This window comes from Nansenia antarctica, assembly GCF_963989245.1.
Source record: "Nansenia antarctica genome assembly, chromosome: 20".
In the NCBI taxonomy this organism is placed as follows: Eukaryota; Metazoa; Chordata; class Actinopteri; order Argentiniformes; family Microstomatidae; genus Nansenia; species Nansenia antarctica.
In genome coordinates, this window is record NC_137693.1 from 21,066,883 (window position 1) to 21,080,711 (window position 13,829).

Here is a 13,829-nt window from a genome sequence, read left to right on the forward strand (position 1 = left end):
TCTGTTCTGTCTGGAGAGGGTTCTGCTCTGTCTGTTGTTTTGGACTTAGTTCTGTCTGGGTTGGACATGGTAGTTCTGTCTGCTGCATGTTCTGTTCAGTTTGGACAGTGTTCTGTCCTGTCAAATTGATTTGTACCCTCTGCATGATGTTGTCTTCCGTCTGAATTGTGTGCTCTTCCGTTTGAACAGAGTTCCCCTCTCTCTGTCCTCTCTGTGCAGCTTCCTCCTCCCCGAGCCCTCCCGAGCCCCGTGTCTGTCTCTCTGTCTGTGTTTCCACCTGTGTCTGTCCGTCGTCACGTGTAGGCTGCTCAGGTATTTGTGTCTGTGCGTGTATCCAGGTTTGTGTGTCTACTACACTGGTCTGTTTCTCTGTCTGTGTTTGTGTTTCTGGTTGTGTTTGTATTGCTGTCTGTATCTCTGTTGATAGGTCTGTCTCTATCTCTACTGCTGTCTGTGTCTGTGTCTGGGTTTGTGTATGCCCTGTCTGTGTTTCTGTCTGTATGTCTGTGTTATAGTCAGTCTGGGTCTGATTCTTTAACTCTGTCTGTGTGTCTGTCTGTGTCTGTGTCTGTGTCTCTGTCTCTGTCTGTGTGTCTGTCTGTGTCTCTGTCTGTGTGTCTGTCTGTGTCTCTGTCTGTGTCTCTGTCCGTGTCTCTGTCTGTGTCTCTGTCTGTGTCTCTGCCTCCATCCCCATCTGGGTCTCTGTCTCCGTCTGTGTCTGGACCTCAGTCCAGTAGTAATCTCTTCCCCTACCCCCCCTTGGTCCTTGTCCACCCTCTCTCCCCTCATCCCTCCATACTTCCTCTCCTCCTCCTCCTCCTCCTCCTCCTCCTCTCCCCCGCTCCCCCTTGGTCACCAGGAGACACACCACTGGTTCTGCCATGCCTGCGTCCACTAACAGGCTGCTGCTCAGGATGATGTCAGGAAACAGGAAGTGGCCTCGGTCGAGGGCCGGGTTCATCACCAGGTCCTGTTCCAGGTCGTCCAGCGGGGTCAGGGAGTCACACTCGCTCCCCTCCTTGGACAGTAGTGGGGACCTCTCCTCCTCCCCCTCCTCTGGGGCATCCTTACACTGGATGTACCCCACCAACACGTGACAGCACTGGACTACATTTCCCATGGTGCCTCAGTGCACGACAGCAGTGCTGTTAGTGCTAAACTGAGCGGAGATAAAGGTGGAAGATTGAGTTCAATAGAGACAGGACGTATAGGACATAGGACATTAAGAGAGGCTAAGGAGGTCACTTAGAAGTAAAGTAAGGCTACTATGGTCAGCCTACCTCAAAGTCTGACACTCTGTACACTTAATACATGTACAAGCGTAGGCCTTCACAGCCAGCCCTAGGGTCACAGTGGCGGGTGTGAACACTGTTGAGTTGCTGAGCACAGAAGCTAAGGAGCTTTAAGAGGAACCAAACCTTCAGAAGAGGGTCAGTGTCTTGGGCATTCAAAGCGTGTGTGTGTGGGTGTGTGTGCGTGTGTGTGTGTGTGTGTGTGTGTGTGTATGCGTGCGTGCGTGTGTGTGCAGGTCAAGTCCGGACAACAGCTGATGACATAACTAGGAAGTTCCGTACTAATCCGCGGACACTGACTTCTGAAGAAAGAATGTGGAATGATGTCATCATCCTGGAGCGTGTCCAGGTGAACTTGACCAGGTTCAGAGTTTATAGAGGAAATAAAACTTCAGTCAACTCAGTTTCCATAAAAAAGGCCCGAAATGGCATCACATCACCAAGCCGAACTGTAACGTAATCCAAGAGAATGTCCTAGTTAGAGTTGGTTTAAAAAACAACAACAATGTGCAGTATGTTCATACTAACATATATTCAGACAAAACAAGAATAGCCAAAAGAGCAAAAAAGATCAGGAAAAATCCACGGCTGCAAAAAAAGCAATTCTATTAAACAATCCCAGTAGGAAAGCTTGAGTCCTGCAGATTTTCCCAGCCAGTGCGGAGAGAGAGAGAGAGACACACAGGAGAAGATACCGCTACTCCATCTCCTTTTCAGCCTGCTGTCCTGCTGAAATGAGAGAGCTGAGTTTCCCAGGCTCCCCTCTCCCTGCTGCGAATCCACATTACACAAGCCTGGTGTGTGTGTGTGTGTGTGTGTGTGTGTGTGTGTGTGTGTGTCCTCCACTGCCCTTCACGCCGCATGTGTGTGTGAGGAGGGGTAGAGGGCGGCTAAAGAGACCCTCTGTCACCACTCCTTTAAATTCCAAGCAGGAAGAAGCTCACACACACACTCACACACACACACACACACACACACACACACGCACACGCACACAGTAAATACCTGTCCCGCTCCACACGAGGGCGACTACCTAGCCTCCAGGTCCTCAGGGCTCTAATAAACCCCCCCCATTATGATGTCACTTCCTGGATGCCTGAGTATGCGATCCATCCCGCCTCCATCTGAGCACGTGCAAGAAAAAACTGCAGCTGCCGGCTTTTATAAATAGCATCAGGAACAAGTCTGACACCTCTCTGTTCTGCTGCTCTGTAACAACCACAGGGACCAATGCTTTACCACATAGCCCCTGACAGGAATAGGGCCCCGACAATATATCCTAATAGATACACACACACACACACACACACACACACACACACACACACACTCACTCTCTGTAAAGGCGCGCTCTGGAGCCCCATCGGTTGCCATGGCAGCGCTGCAGTGGCATTAACATTCTGAGCAGCAGTTCTGAGAGAATCACGGGAATGTTCCGGAATGGGATGTCTGAAAGAAGACGAGCGCTAAAGTGTGCGTGTTGTTGTGTGTAAAGAGTTTACAAACGGTTTATTGCAAACTGTGTTTTATCATTAGGATGATCTAAAGTGCCTGTGGAAAGCTGGACCAGTGCATCTCTTAAGAATCTAATACTCATGATGACTCATTTCACTCGTACTCATTTGCTGATCTATTCATTTATCGGAATTATCACTCAATGATCTTTCCTAGCTTCATATTGTGATACCAGTAGGTAAACAAAATGGTTAAGAAACACAGTACTATAAAGTAAAGTCTGAGATGAACCCTCTGATAGTAGTTAATGTGAGTCTAATATATGCTGCCCTCTTGTGGTTATGTTTGATATAACCTACATTCCCTTTCTGTGACCAGAGCGCATAAGGAACTACTGTATGTTGGGGCTTTACACACTACAGGGCCAACCCAAACCAAGCTGAGATAGCTAGAGTTTCTCCCTGGATGTGGAACCAGGCCAGCCTAAAACAACTCGGTCCGGTTGGTCCTGTGTAGGGTAAACCAGGGTTCACAGTCTCCATTTCCCAGTCTCAGCCCTCCGATTCCTGGGGGTGCACATACAGGATGACCTGTCCTGGAAGAACAACACAGCAGCCACCATCAAGAAGGCACAACAGCGGCTCTACTTCCTGGGAGTCCTCAGGAAGGAACACAACAAGCAGGAGATACTGGTGGCCTTCTACCGCGGCGGAGTGGAGAGCATCCTCACCTACGGCATCTGCAACTGGTTCTCCAGCTGCACAACCGCGGAGAGAAATGCGCTACAGAGAGTCGTGAGAACAGCCCAGAAGATCACCGGCTGACCACATCCTCATACACCTGATCCCTCGCTACAGGCAGAGGTTAAAACTCTCTAAACCTGTTGTACGGCGATTCAGGGTGTGGTCCAGTGAGGCATGTGAGCGACTCTGCGCCTGGTTGGAGAGTGCAGGCTGTGACCAGGACTTGGTGGAGTGGGCGGGGCCAGAGGCTGGTAACAATCTGGATGTATACACAGACACTGTTACATCATTTATCAGCTTTGGCGAGGAGGTGTGTGTCCCCCTCCGCTCCAGGAAGTCCTTCAACAACGACAAGCCCTGGTTCTCATCCCAACTCAGGCGTCTGAGGTCAGAGAAGGAGGTGGCTAGGCGCAGTGGGGACGTGGACCGGGTCAAGCAGGCCAAGTACAGGTTCGCCAAAGCGGTGAAGGAGGCGAAGCATCGCTTTTCGGAGAAGCTGCAGCAACAGCTCTCTGAGGGGGATTCCGCCTCCGTCTGGAAAGGCCTAAAGACCATCACCAACTACAAACCCAGGTCCCCGCTGATGTCCGACAACCTCCCTCTCGCTAACGAGCTGAACGAGTTCTACTGTAGGTTTGAGAAAGAGAGGTTCCCGCCCACCCCCGCCCTCTCCCTCCACCCCCCCCCGGCTACAACCACCACCCCCGTCCCCCAGGGGGGCCAATGTCCCTCCTGCTACCCCCCCCCTCCCCCCCCCTCCCTCCCCCCTCCTCACCCGCCCCGCCCACCCCCACCCCCCTTTCCCCACCCCCTCTCTCTGTCACAGTGCGAGAGGTAAACAGACTGTTTAAGAGGCAGAATCCCCGGAAGGCAGCTGGTCCGGATTCCGTCTCTCCCTCTGTCCTGAAGCACTGCGCCGACCAGCTGGCCCCGGTGTTTACCCACATCTTCAACGCCTCGCTGGAGCTGTGTCACGTCCCAGCGTGCTTCAAGGCATCAACCATCATCCCCGTCCCCAAGAAGGCCAAGGTCACAGGCCTCAACGACTACAGACCCGTCGCTCTGACCTCTGTCGTCATGAAGGTCCTGGAGCGCCTTGTCCTGGCCTACCTGAAGCTCATCACGGATCCTGTGCTGGACCAGTTGCAGTTCGCGTACAGAGCCAATAGATCCACGGAGGACGCCGTGAACATGGCTCTGCACTACGTACTAGAATACCTAGACACTGCAGGCAACTACGCCAGGATCCTGTTCGTGGACTTCAGCTCGGCCTTCAACACGATCCTCCCACACATCCTGGAGCACCAGCTATCCCTGCTGCAGGTGCCGGTCTCCACCTGCAGGTGGATCACGGACTTCCTGACTGACAGGTCTCAGCGGGTGAAGCTGGGGAAGAGCATTTCCAGCTCCAGGTCCACCAGCACGGGCTCCCCGCAGGGCTGCGTCCTGTCTCCAGCACTATTCTCCCTTTACACCAACAGCTGTGTCTCCCGCCACCCCTCGGTCAAGCTCCTGAAGTTTGCAGACGACACCACCCTGGTGGGCCTCATCTCCGGGGGGGACGAATCTGCCTACAGGGGTGAGATCGAGGGGCTGCAGAGCTGGTGCAGTTTAAACAATCTGGAGCTAAATGCTCTGAAAACAGTGGAGATGGTGGTGGACTTCCGAAGGAAAGCAGCCCTGCCCCCTCCCATCACGCTGGGAGGTACCCCGGTGGCCTCCGTGGAGTCATGCCGCTTTCTAGGCATGACCATCTCCCGGCACCTAAAGTGGGAGCAGAACACCGAGGCCCTCACGAAGAAGGCCCAGAAGAGGATGTTCTTCCTCCGGCAGCTGAGGAAACTCAGGCTGCTGATGGTTATAGTTCAATGCTATTTTCTGACTTAGCCTGTTTGTAGGACAGGTGATGATAACCAGCGCTAGTTCAACAGACCGTAGTAGACTTTCAGACACAAAGAGACGCGGAGTCAAGGAGCTCAGTTTACTTGCAAGGAGAGTGATTCAGAGAGACCGTGTTTAAGTTTCACTCCCTAAGTCAGCCTTTTATTCTAACAGAACGGAAAAAGGGGCAGGCAAAGCACTGCGTTAATTATAAGCAGTTTCATGGGAAAGCATCTTAACATAAATATTCTCATGGAACCTTACAGCTTAATATAAACATTCCCATGGAATTCCCAGCCCAAATATAAACATTCCCATGGTAATGTACCTTAACATAAATAGTTCCATGGACTGCTCTGCCCAACACAAACATTCTCATGAAAATGTACATTTTAAACATAAACATTCCCATGGAACTGTTCAGCTCAAATATAAATAGTTCCACCGCTGGGCTCCTGGATAACACAACAACAGGAAGCGGAGCCCCGATTTAGGAGTGGAAAGATGAGCAGAGAATACACAGCCTAGTGCATAGGGTGCACAAAAGCTCACACAGTGATACAGAATTATATAGAACATCTAACTCTATCATTTTAACATTTATAGAACATCTAACTCTATCATTTTCACATTTATGAAAACATTGTCTTTAACTCTAACAGCTGCCGAGGTCCATGATGGTCCAGTTTTACACGGCCATCATAGAGTCCATCCTCACCCACTCCATCATCACCTGGTTCCCTGCTGCAACGACCAAGGACAAGGCCAAGTTGCAGCGGGTGCTACGTTCAGCAGAGAGGGTGATCGGCTGTCCCCTGCCCTCCCTCAACTCCCTGCATGACACCAGGGCTCTGAGGAGGGCAAGGAAGATCATGGCAGACCCCTTCCACCCCGGCCACGGCCTCCTCACCCTGCTTCCCTCTGGAAGAAGGTTGCGGCTGCCTAAGGCACTGAAGGCCCGCCACAGGCTCAGTTTCTATCCCTCAGCCGCCAGGCTGATAAATGACTCTGGCTTCCCCCTCCCCCCCGCCCCCAAGTCTGCTCAGGTCTGAATATGCACTGGACTCACTGTAAAAAAAACTCTGCACTGCACTTTATACCGCACTATCCAATGCACTGTTGTCTGTCCTGTGTTGCTGTTGTTGTTGTGTTGTCCTGTTTTTGTGAAAAAAGTATAATACGCACTTACTGTAATGACGAAACAAATTCCTATATGTGTAACGCATAATGGCAATAAAAGTTATCTGAATCTGAATCTGAATCTGAACCGGCGCCCCCCTCCCCTCTCTGGAAGAGCTGTACAACACACGCTGTCTCAGGAAGGCCTCCAAGATCTCCAGAGACCCAACCCACCCTGGGTACGAACACTTTGCCCGGCTGCCCTCGAAAAGGCGGTACAGGACCATGGCCGCAAGGACAAACAGACTGAAGCACAGCTTCTACCCCAGGGCCATCCAGGCCCTGAACACAGCAAAGACCTAGGTTCTGGGCCCTGGACAGTCTGGACGGATTGATGGCAGCTGCTGGATTGAAAAAATCAGGTGTAGTGCTGAGGCACAAATATGTACATTTCAAGCCTGCAAACTGCGACACTTTAAATGAATGTGCAATAACACTATGTGCAATATGACAACCCTAGTCGTCTATCTGTACAGTATAGTATAGTATAGTGGATAGTGTACATAGCCTTTATTTATGTAAACCAGCTCCTTTCCCTTCTTTTTTTTTTTCCCTTGTTTTTTTTGTTTTTTTTTTCTTTCCTAGCACCAGGGGAGCCACCCCTCCTAAATTTCGTTGTTTGGTACCTGTACTATAGCAATGACAATAAAGACCATTCATTCATTCATTCATTTCCGTCTGGCTTGTCTTTCATTTTAGTTTAGATGTTTTGGTGAGGGTTCAGTATGGTTTTCACATGTACAGTATCATAAATATAGTCTCTGCCAGGCTGGTAGAGGACAGGTTCGTTTTAATGCATGGAATGGAATCAGGAATGGCTTCAAATCGAATGCATGGAATGGAATGTTTGATACCATTCCTCGTTCCATTCTGTGCATTAAAACGAGCCCGTCCTCTGATTTCTGCCTCCACCAGCCTCCCCTGGCAGTGGCACATGTCACCTACTGATCCTTCTGCTTGTTTATAAAGCTCTCACTGGCATAGCACCAGAATATTTGAAAGACCTTTTGCTAGCATATCAGCCCAATAGAGCTCTCAGGTCTTCTGACACTGGTTTTCTCTGTGTACCACATGTACAAAAGAAGAGATTTGGTGAGGCTGCAGTGCATTCTCATTTTATGCTCCCAGATTGTGGAATGCACTGCCAGTTTACATTAGGGATGCAACCTCAGCAAATATGTTCAAGTCAAGACTAAAAACCCATCTTTTTAATATTGCCTTTAAATGACTAAATAATTTAATTAAGATTATAAAAACCCCTCCTTTTAATATTGCATTTAAGTTTTAAAATAATTAAATTAAGATTATAGAATGATTAAAGCACTTTGAGCTGCAACATTTGCAGGAAAAGCGCTATACAAATAAAGTTATTATTATTATTATTATTATTATTACTGTAAATGACTGACAATGAGTATTCCCTATGACATCATGTTTTACAGACGCTTCTAATATAAAGTGAATATCTTATATCTTATATACCACTTTTAAATCCCACCTCAAAACCTACCTGTTCTCCCATGCATACAACCTCCCCTACCCCTAACCATCTCCCCTAACCCTGCCACCCCCCTCCCCCCCTGGACATGCATACAACCTCCCCTACCCCTAACCATCTCCCCTAACCCTGCCACCCCCCTCCCCCCCTGGACATGCATACAACCTCCCCTACCCCTAACCATCTCCCCTAACCCTGCCACCCCCCTCCCCTCCCTGGACATGCATACAACCTCCCCTACCCCTAACCATCTCCCCTAACCCTGCCACCCCCCTCCCCCCCTGGACATGCATACAACCTCCCCTACCCCTAACCATCTCCATCTCTCTCTGTTCTATGTGCTCATGTTAATTGTTGCTTGTTGTTTCTGTGTTTTCCGTTTTTCCCATATTGTCAGCGTCTTTGAGCCTCGGAAAAGTGCTATATAAATATAATGAATATTATTATTATTATTATTAATATCATAGAACCATTCAACGGCAGAGAGCAGATTCCTGAATAAAAAGACAACAATGATTTTTGCTACTGGCTGAGGCCATTACTCAGCATTGTTTAATGAACTCCAGGAAGATAATCTTATGAGCAAATCATAAATACCATTATCACGACGACATTACGTCATCCTCCATTCTACCTATCGTATCTGTTACACCTTCAAATACTCGTTAAGGCTAGTGATCTAGTAAAGCTCTCTGTTACACACTTCCTCGGGGTCACAGTGATTGGGAACAGGATTTCCATCTGAAATGTTTGGAGTACTAACGTGTTCCTGTGAAAGCGAGGGAAGCGAGTTGATGTCTAAAGTCACTCTGAATCAGCTTGTATTGGATAGCTCCTACGACTAAACTACGTTGCCTTGATATGTTTACAGTTTAAAGCCTACATCAAAAACCTTTGTCTATCTATCTATCTCTTCTCCTTTCAACTTATACCCAGCAGTCCCCTTTCCCTATTCTCCTCCCTCTCAACCCTCCCTTTCCCTCTTCTCCTCCCTCTCAACCCTCCCTTTCCCCCAAAGAGATGCCTCCCCCTTCCTCCCTCCCTCTCACAACCTGTCCCCCTCTCACAGGGCTGTCTCTCCGTCTCCGCCCAAACCCTCCCACTCTCCCTCCGTCCCTCCCTGCTCCCTCTCTGTTGTCCTAATGGGTCTGTTCCAGGGGAGGAGCCTGTGTTGGAGAGGGTAAAGGAAGAGGGCGGGGTCAGGCATAGGGCACGCCCTCTGGGGGGACGTCACTCTCTCCTGTGGGACACACGCTCTAACCCTTTCCTCCCTCACACTCATACGCATGCTACGTCTGGGCTCTGATAGGCTGGGAGAGGCCGGGGGAGGCGGAGACAGAAGCCAGCTCTCGTCCTCTCCCTCCTCTTCTCCCTCCTCTTCTTCTTCTCCTTCTTCTTCTTCTTCATCATCGTCTACTTCTCCTTCCTCCTTCTCCATCGCTCCGTCCTCCGCGTCTTGGTTCTGTTGGTACAGGCGAAGCCTCGCTGAGTGCAGCTCTTGGCAGAGTATCGTCGTGGTGCTGGTCTGGTGGTGGAGTTCGCGGCCCAGGGCGGTGATGTTGTGGCTGCGGCGTTTCAGCTCGTCCAGGAAGTAGCGCTCCTCCTCCTTCAGGTTCCGCCCCAGCGCGGACGCCCGCGCACGGCTAGCTCGCAGGTCCCCGCGCACCGCTCCCATCATGCATTTCTGCTCTGCCAAGAGACATTCCGCCGCCAGGCAACGGGAAGCCAGCTCAGCCTCCTCCTCTAAAGAGAGACGGACACACAGACGTGGACATAAGTACGCTACGAAACAAGCGAGCACCCATGCACACAAACACATACACACGTGCACAGACACAGACCACACACAGATACATCATGTAGGTACAGTATAGACAATGACATACGTACACACACAGACACAGACCACACACACAGATACATTGTGAAGTTACAGTATAGATATAATATATATGTACCTATATACAGTACTCAAGTTGTAAAAGAAAATCAGGGGGGATGGTGGATTTTATCATATGGGGACAATTTTAGCATCCCCACAGCGTCAGTGACTTCAGTGTCAGTGACTTGGTAAAAATGTCATTGCATGTGTGCGTGCCCCCTCGCCCACAGTATTTTACTCAATATGCGCAAAACTGTTGAAATAGCAGTAATACCACATTAATTGATAAAATTACATAAGAGATGGAATGGGGGGATGGCAGTTTTAGAAGGTGTTTGTAAGTGCTTAATGTTGTGTGGCCTGTAATTGTCCTGTGGCTTCTATGTGCTTGAAATGTCGCTGCCCCCATAAGTGTGTATGTGGTGTGGTTTGTAAACATGCTCTGGCTTGTGTGCTTCTACGTGTTTGCTATGACTTCATGTGTCCCTGTCCCCTATGCGCTGTTAGTGTTTGTTGTAGCTTGTAGTTATCCCACATGTACCATAACCAGGGTTCGAGTTATAAGCTGAGCTTTGTGGGGGTCTCCAAAATAACAGTGTGAAATGTTCTCATGCACGCGCGCGAATCATGCCCACACAGCGTTGGGACTTACAAGTTTTAATTAGCCATAGGCTACTCATTTCACCACATCAACAGCACCACATGAAGCAACAGCTATAAGCGATAGTTACGGGTATCTCGGCCAATAATTTTGTTGTTTTTGCTATACAGTCCATTCACTTTCCCTGTTAGCACGACACATTGTCCACATCTCCATTTCCAGTGACATCGCACCTGACATAAATAATCATGTATGCTCGTCCATGAACAAGCAACAAACAACCTTCCTAGCAATACGCGACATGCTTTATCGGTTATTTTAGATAATGCACATATTCGTTGCCTAGCAACCTAGATGCTCTATTTACAGTTTGCATTGGCTGCGTTCGTAAAATCGCTTTGGAATCTGATAAGCTCTCATGGAATGCCTCTTGTCTAATCAAATGACTTGGTGACGTTGAACCAGTGGGCGCTCCGGCGTTCTCAGAGCAAATTTACGAACGCACTTTACATTGTGGCAGTTGATGCACCAGTGTAATGTTACATGAAAAGTTGTTTGTTTTTCTTCGTTTGAAAACGTGGGATAGATTTGTCCGTGAGTATCAGTATTTACATGTTACAATAAGGTTAATGTAGCTAAAATATACATTCTAATTGTTGAGTTTATATTTGTTGGTTTGATGTTGTTAGCCTCTTGTTGTTAGCCTCATCATCATCTTATCTCATCCAAGCTTATGTTATTCCTCTAGTTATACCCCATCTCTTGTGCAATGTGCTCTTATCCTGTGTTTCATAAATCATAATTGGATTCAGTTTTGTATAAGGCATCCTTTCTTTAGACAGTATAGGCTGCCCTGAGCGAACAAGCTGTCTCCTTATACATACTGGAGGTGAGTTCTGCTACTTTCTTCGGAAGCACTTGGATTTGTTTGAGCTCTGCTATTTCAACAGTTTCAACGTTAGGTGTCATAACAGGTGCAGCTGAATTCAAGTTTGGTTTCTTGGATGAAAACCTGAAACTCTCCAGGCTTGTCGACTCGGACTCAGCTCCCATTGGCTCCCACATAACTCGAACCCTGACCATAACATATATATATATATATATATATATACATAGAGATACTGTTCTCTCTTTGTTCTCCTTGTCTCTCTTTTCTGCTGCCTACCACATCTACTGTATCACCTCCATCTCATATTACCTTTCACCTCTAACTCCCTCGCTTTACCCATCTCTGATCATTTCTATCATTATCTGTGCTCTCTACATCTCTCTCTCTCTCTCTCCCTCCTCCTCACTTTTCTCACCTGCCGTGGTCCTGTCAGGATACCTGGAGGTCAGTTCACAGCCGAGCTCTGCAGAGACAGAAACAACCAGTATTAGACAGATGAGAGCGAGAGAGAGAGAGAGAGATATATATACAGTATATAGAGAGAGATAGAGAGAGAGAGAGAGAGAGAGATAGAGAGATAGAGATATATATATATAGAGAGAGAGATAGAGAGAGAGAGAGAGAGAGCAAGAGAGAGAGAGAGACTTAGGTGAACTAGATCATACTGTTGATCACACTGTTTGCTGTGTGTAGAGAGAGAGAGAGAGAGAGAGAGAGAGAGAGAGAGAGAGAGAGAGAGAGAGAGAGAGAGAGAGAGAGAGAGACTGACCTTGGCAGCGCTTCTTCAGGTGTGTGATCTCCAGGTGCAGATCCGCCAGCATGACCAGGTGTTCCTGCTTCAGGAACGCCACACCCCTCTCCACAGTCGCCACCTGCTGCTCCAACCTCGCCGTCTCCATGACAACCCCACACAGAACCTGCCACATTGGGAATGGGGATGTGGGGGGAGGGGAGGGGAGTGGAGGGGATGTGGGGGGAGGGGAGGGGAGGGGAGGGGAGGGGAGGGGAGGGGAGGGGAGGGGAGGGGAGGGGAGGGGAGGGGAGTGGTAGGGGGGCAGTAACAATCGTCTGTTTTCACAGGTTTGCTTTGTACCACTAAATCCAACTTAGATGGGGACTAAGCATAGGCCTATAAAATAGCTGTTTCATCACTGACACAGAGCCATAGGTATATAGTCTATATGGCTCTGCACTAACCTAGGTTATGGACTATGTAGCCTCCACTTTAACTTATCCCAAACTAACTGTCTTGCCCCAAATGGGGTGTAGACTGATCTTACCGTGATATGCAAGCCGTTTCCAGAAAGTCAGAAGGCTATGCCCAATTCCATATGCAAAATGAAATGTAGTTCCTTGGACGCCTTGTTTTTTTCCCCACAGATCGCATTCAAATAGAAATAATGATGATCGGGCCACAAATAGTCACTCAGGCCACTGCCATGATAGATAGTGCGCCTCGCGGTCGCTTTGCCCTCTATCTCAGTCTTGTCTGAGATCGGTGACGCGCAGCCTATCTCTTTTATTATATTCTGGCGAGGCTGTCAACATGTGCACTGCCATATCATCTTGAAAAAAGCGACCGATTCTCCTGAATAGTCCTCCGGTCGGTAGCCTATGATACTGTTCTTGTAAAGGCGTATCCATAACAAAGCATCGTGACCGCTCACACCGGAACGGACGGATAACGGTACCGTACGGATTGGATGGGAGCTGCGGAAACCCCCTCCTCACTCATCCATCCTGCAGTATCGACCAGGGATCGAGAGAGAGAGAGAGACGAATGTCCTTGATTTAGAGGACTGCGGAGAAAATGCATCGATGCCAACTAAGATTATCGCGGCACTGACAGACACGTTCCTTAATAATGGTCTTTTTGAGTGTCCTTTTCATTTGTGCAATCAATGCGCAACAGAAAGTTTGGTCTTGATATGAAAAGTGAGAGGGCTGATTGTGAGTAATCGCCCCCTAGACTGTGTTTTTTTCATACTTCATACGAAAGACCGTGTCTCTTAATTAATCGATTCGCGTTTGTACTGTAACCGATAAGGAAACTTGAGCTGAGTGTGGCGTCACCTGGTTGTTGGCTGGGAGGTATTTCAGCACCCTGGACAAGGACACTTGCTGCACTTGTCACATACTACCGCCCCCTGGTGGTAGGCTACTAAAAATATATAACAGCGAGCCAAAGAGAGAGCCTGGTAATTTATACATTATTGTGAGTATAAAATAAACTGTATATATGAGAAACAGAAACATGTCTGTTTTCAAGGAATCGGTCTACTAATCATTCATACCATATATAGGTCTCTCTAGAGGACGTGTGGACAGGATTGATTTTACAAAAAAAAGATCCAGTTACCCTGCCAAATTCTTGTTTGCTCTATGCCAAGGGGATAAACGCCAAACTGA

At 48.5% G+C, this 13,829-nt stretch overlaps 1 protein-coding gene and 1 pseudogene across 2 annotated transcripts in view; both read right to left on the bottom strand.

Moving 5' to 3' along the window:
• The window catches only part of LOC308174468 (clustered mitochondria protein homolog), a 21,459-nt pseudogene extending 20,339 nt beyond the window's left edge, over window positions 1–1,120 (bottom strand). Inside the window, exon 1 of the transcript in view lies at window positions 665–1,120. The product of the transcript in view is annotated as a clustered mitochondria protein homolog (transcript). The remainder of the gene's footprint in view (window positions 1–664) is intronic.
• Window positions 1,121–9,111: 7,991 nt separating this feature from the next.
• On the bottom strand, window positions 9,112–12,319 carry LOC308174469 (coiled-coil domain-containing 92B-like; the record flags this gene model as incomplete). Its single annotated transcript, XM_080549546.1, has 3 exons — window positions 9,112–9,791; window positions 11,836–11,883; window positions 12,190–12,319. 3 exons carry the CDS (start codon window positions 12,317–12,319, stop codon window positions 9,112–9,114), a joined length of 858 nt encoding a protein of 285 aa, XP_080405672.1.
• Between the last annotated feature and the right edge of the window lie 1,510 nt (window positions 12,320–13,829).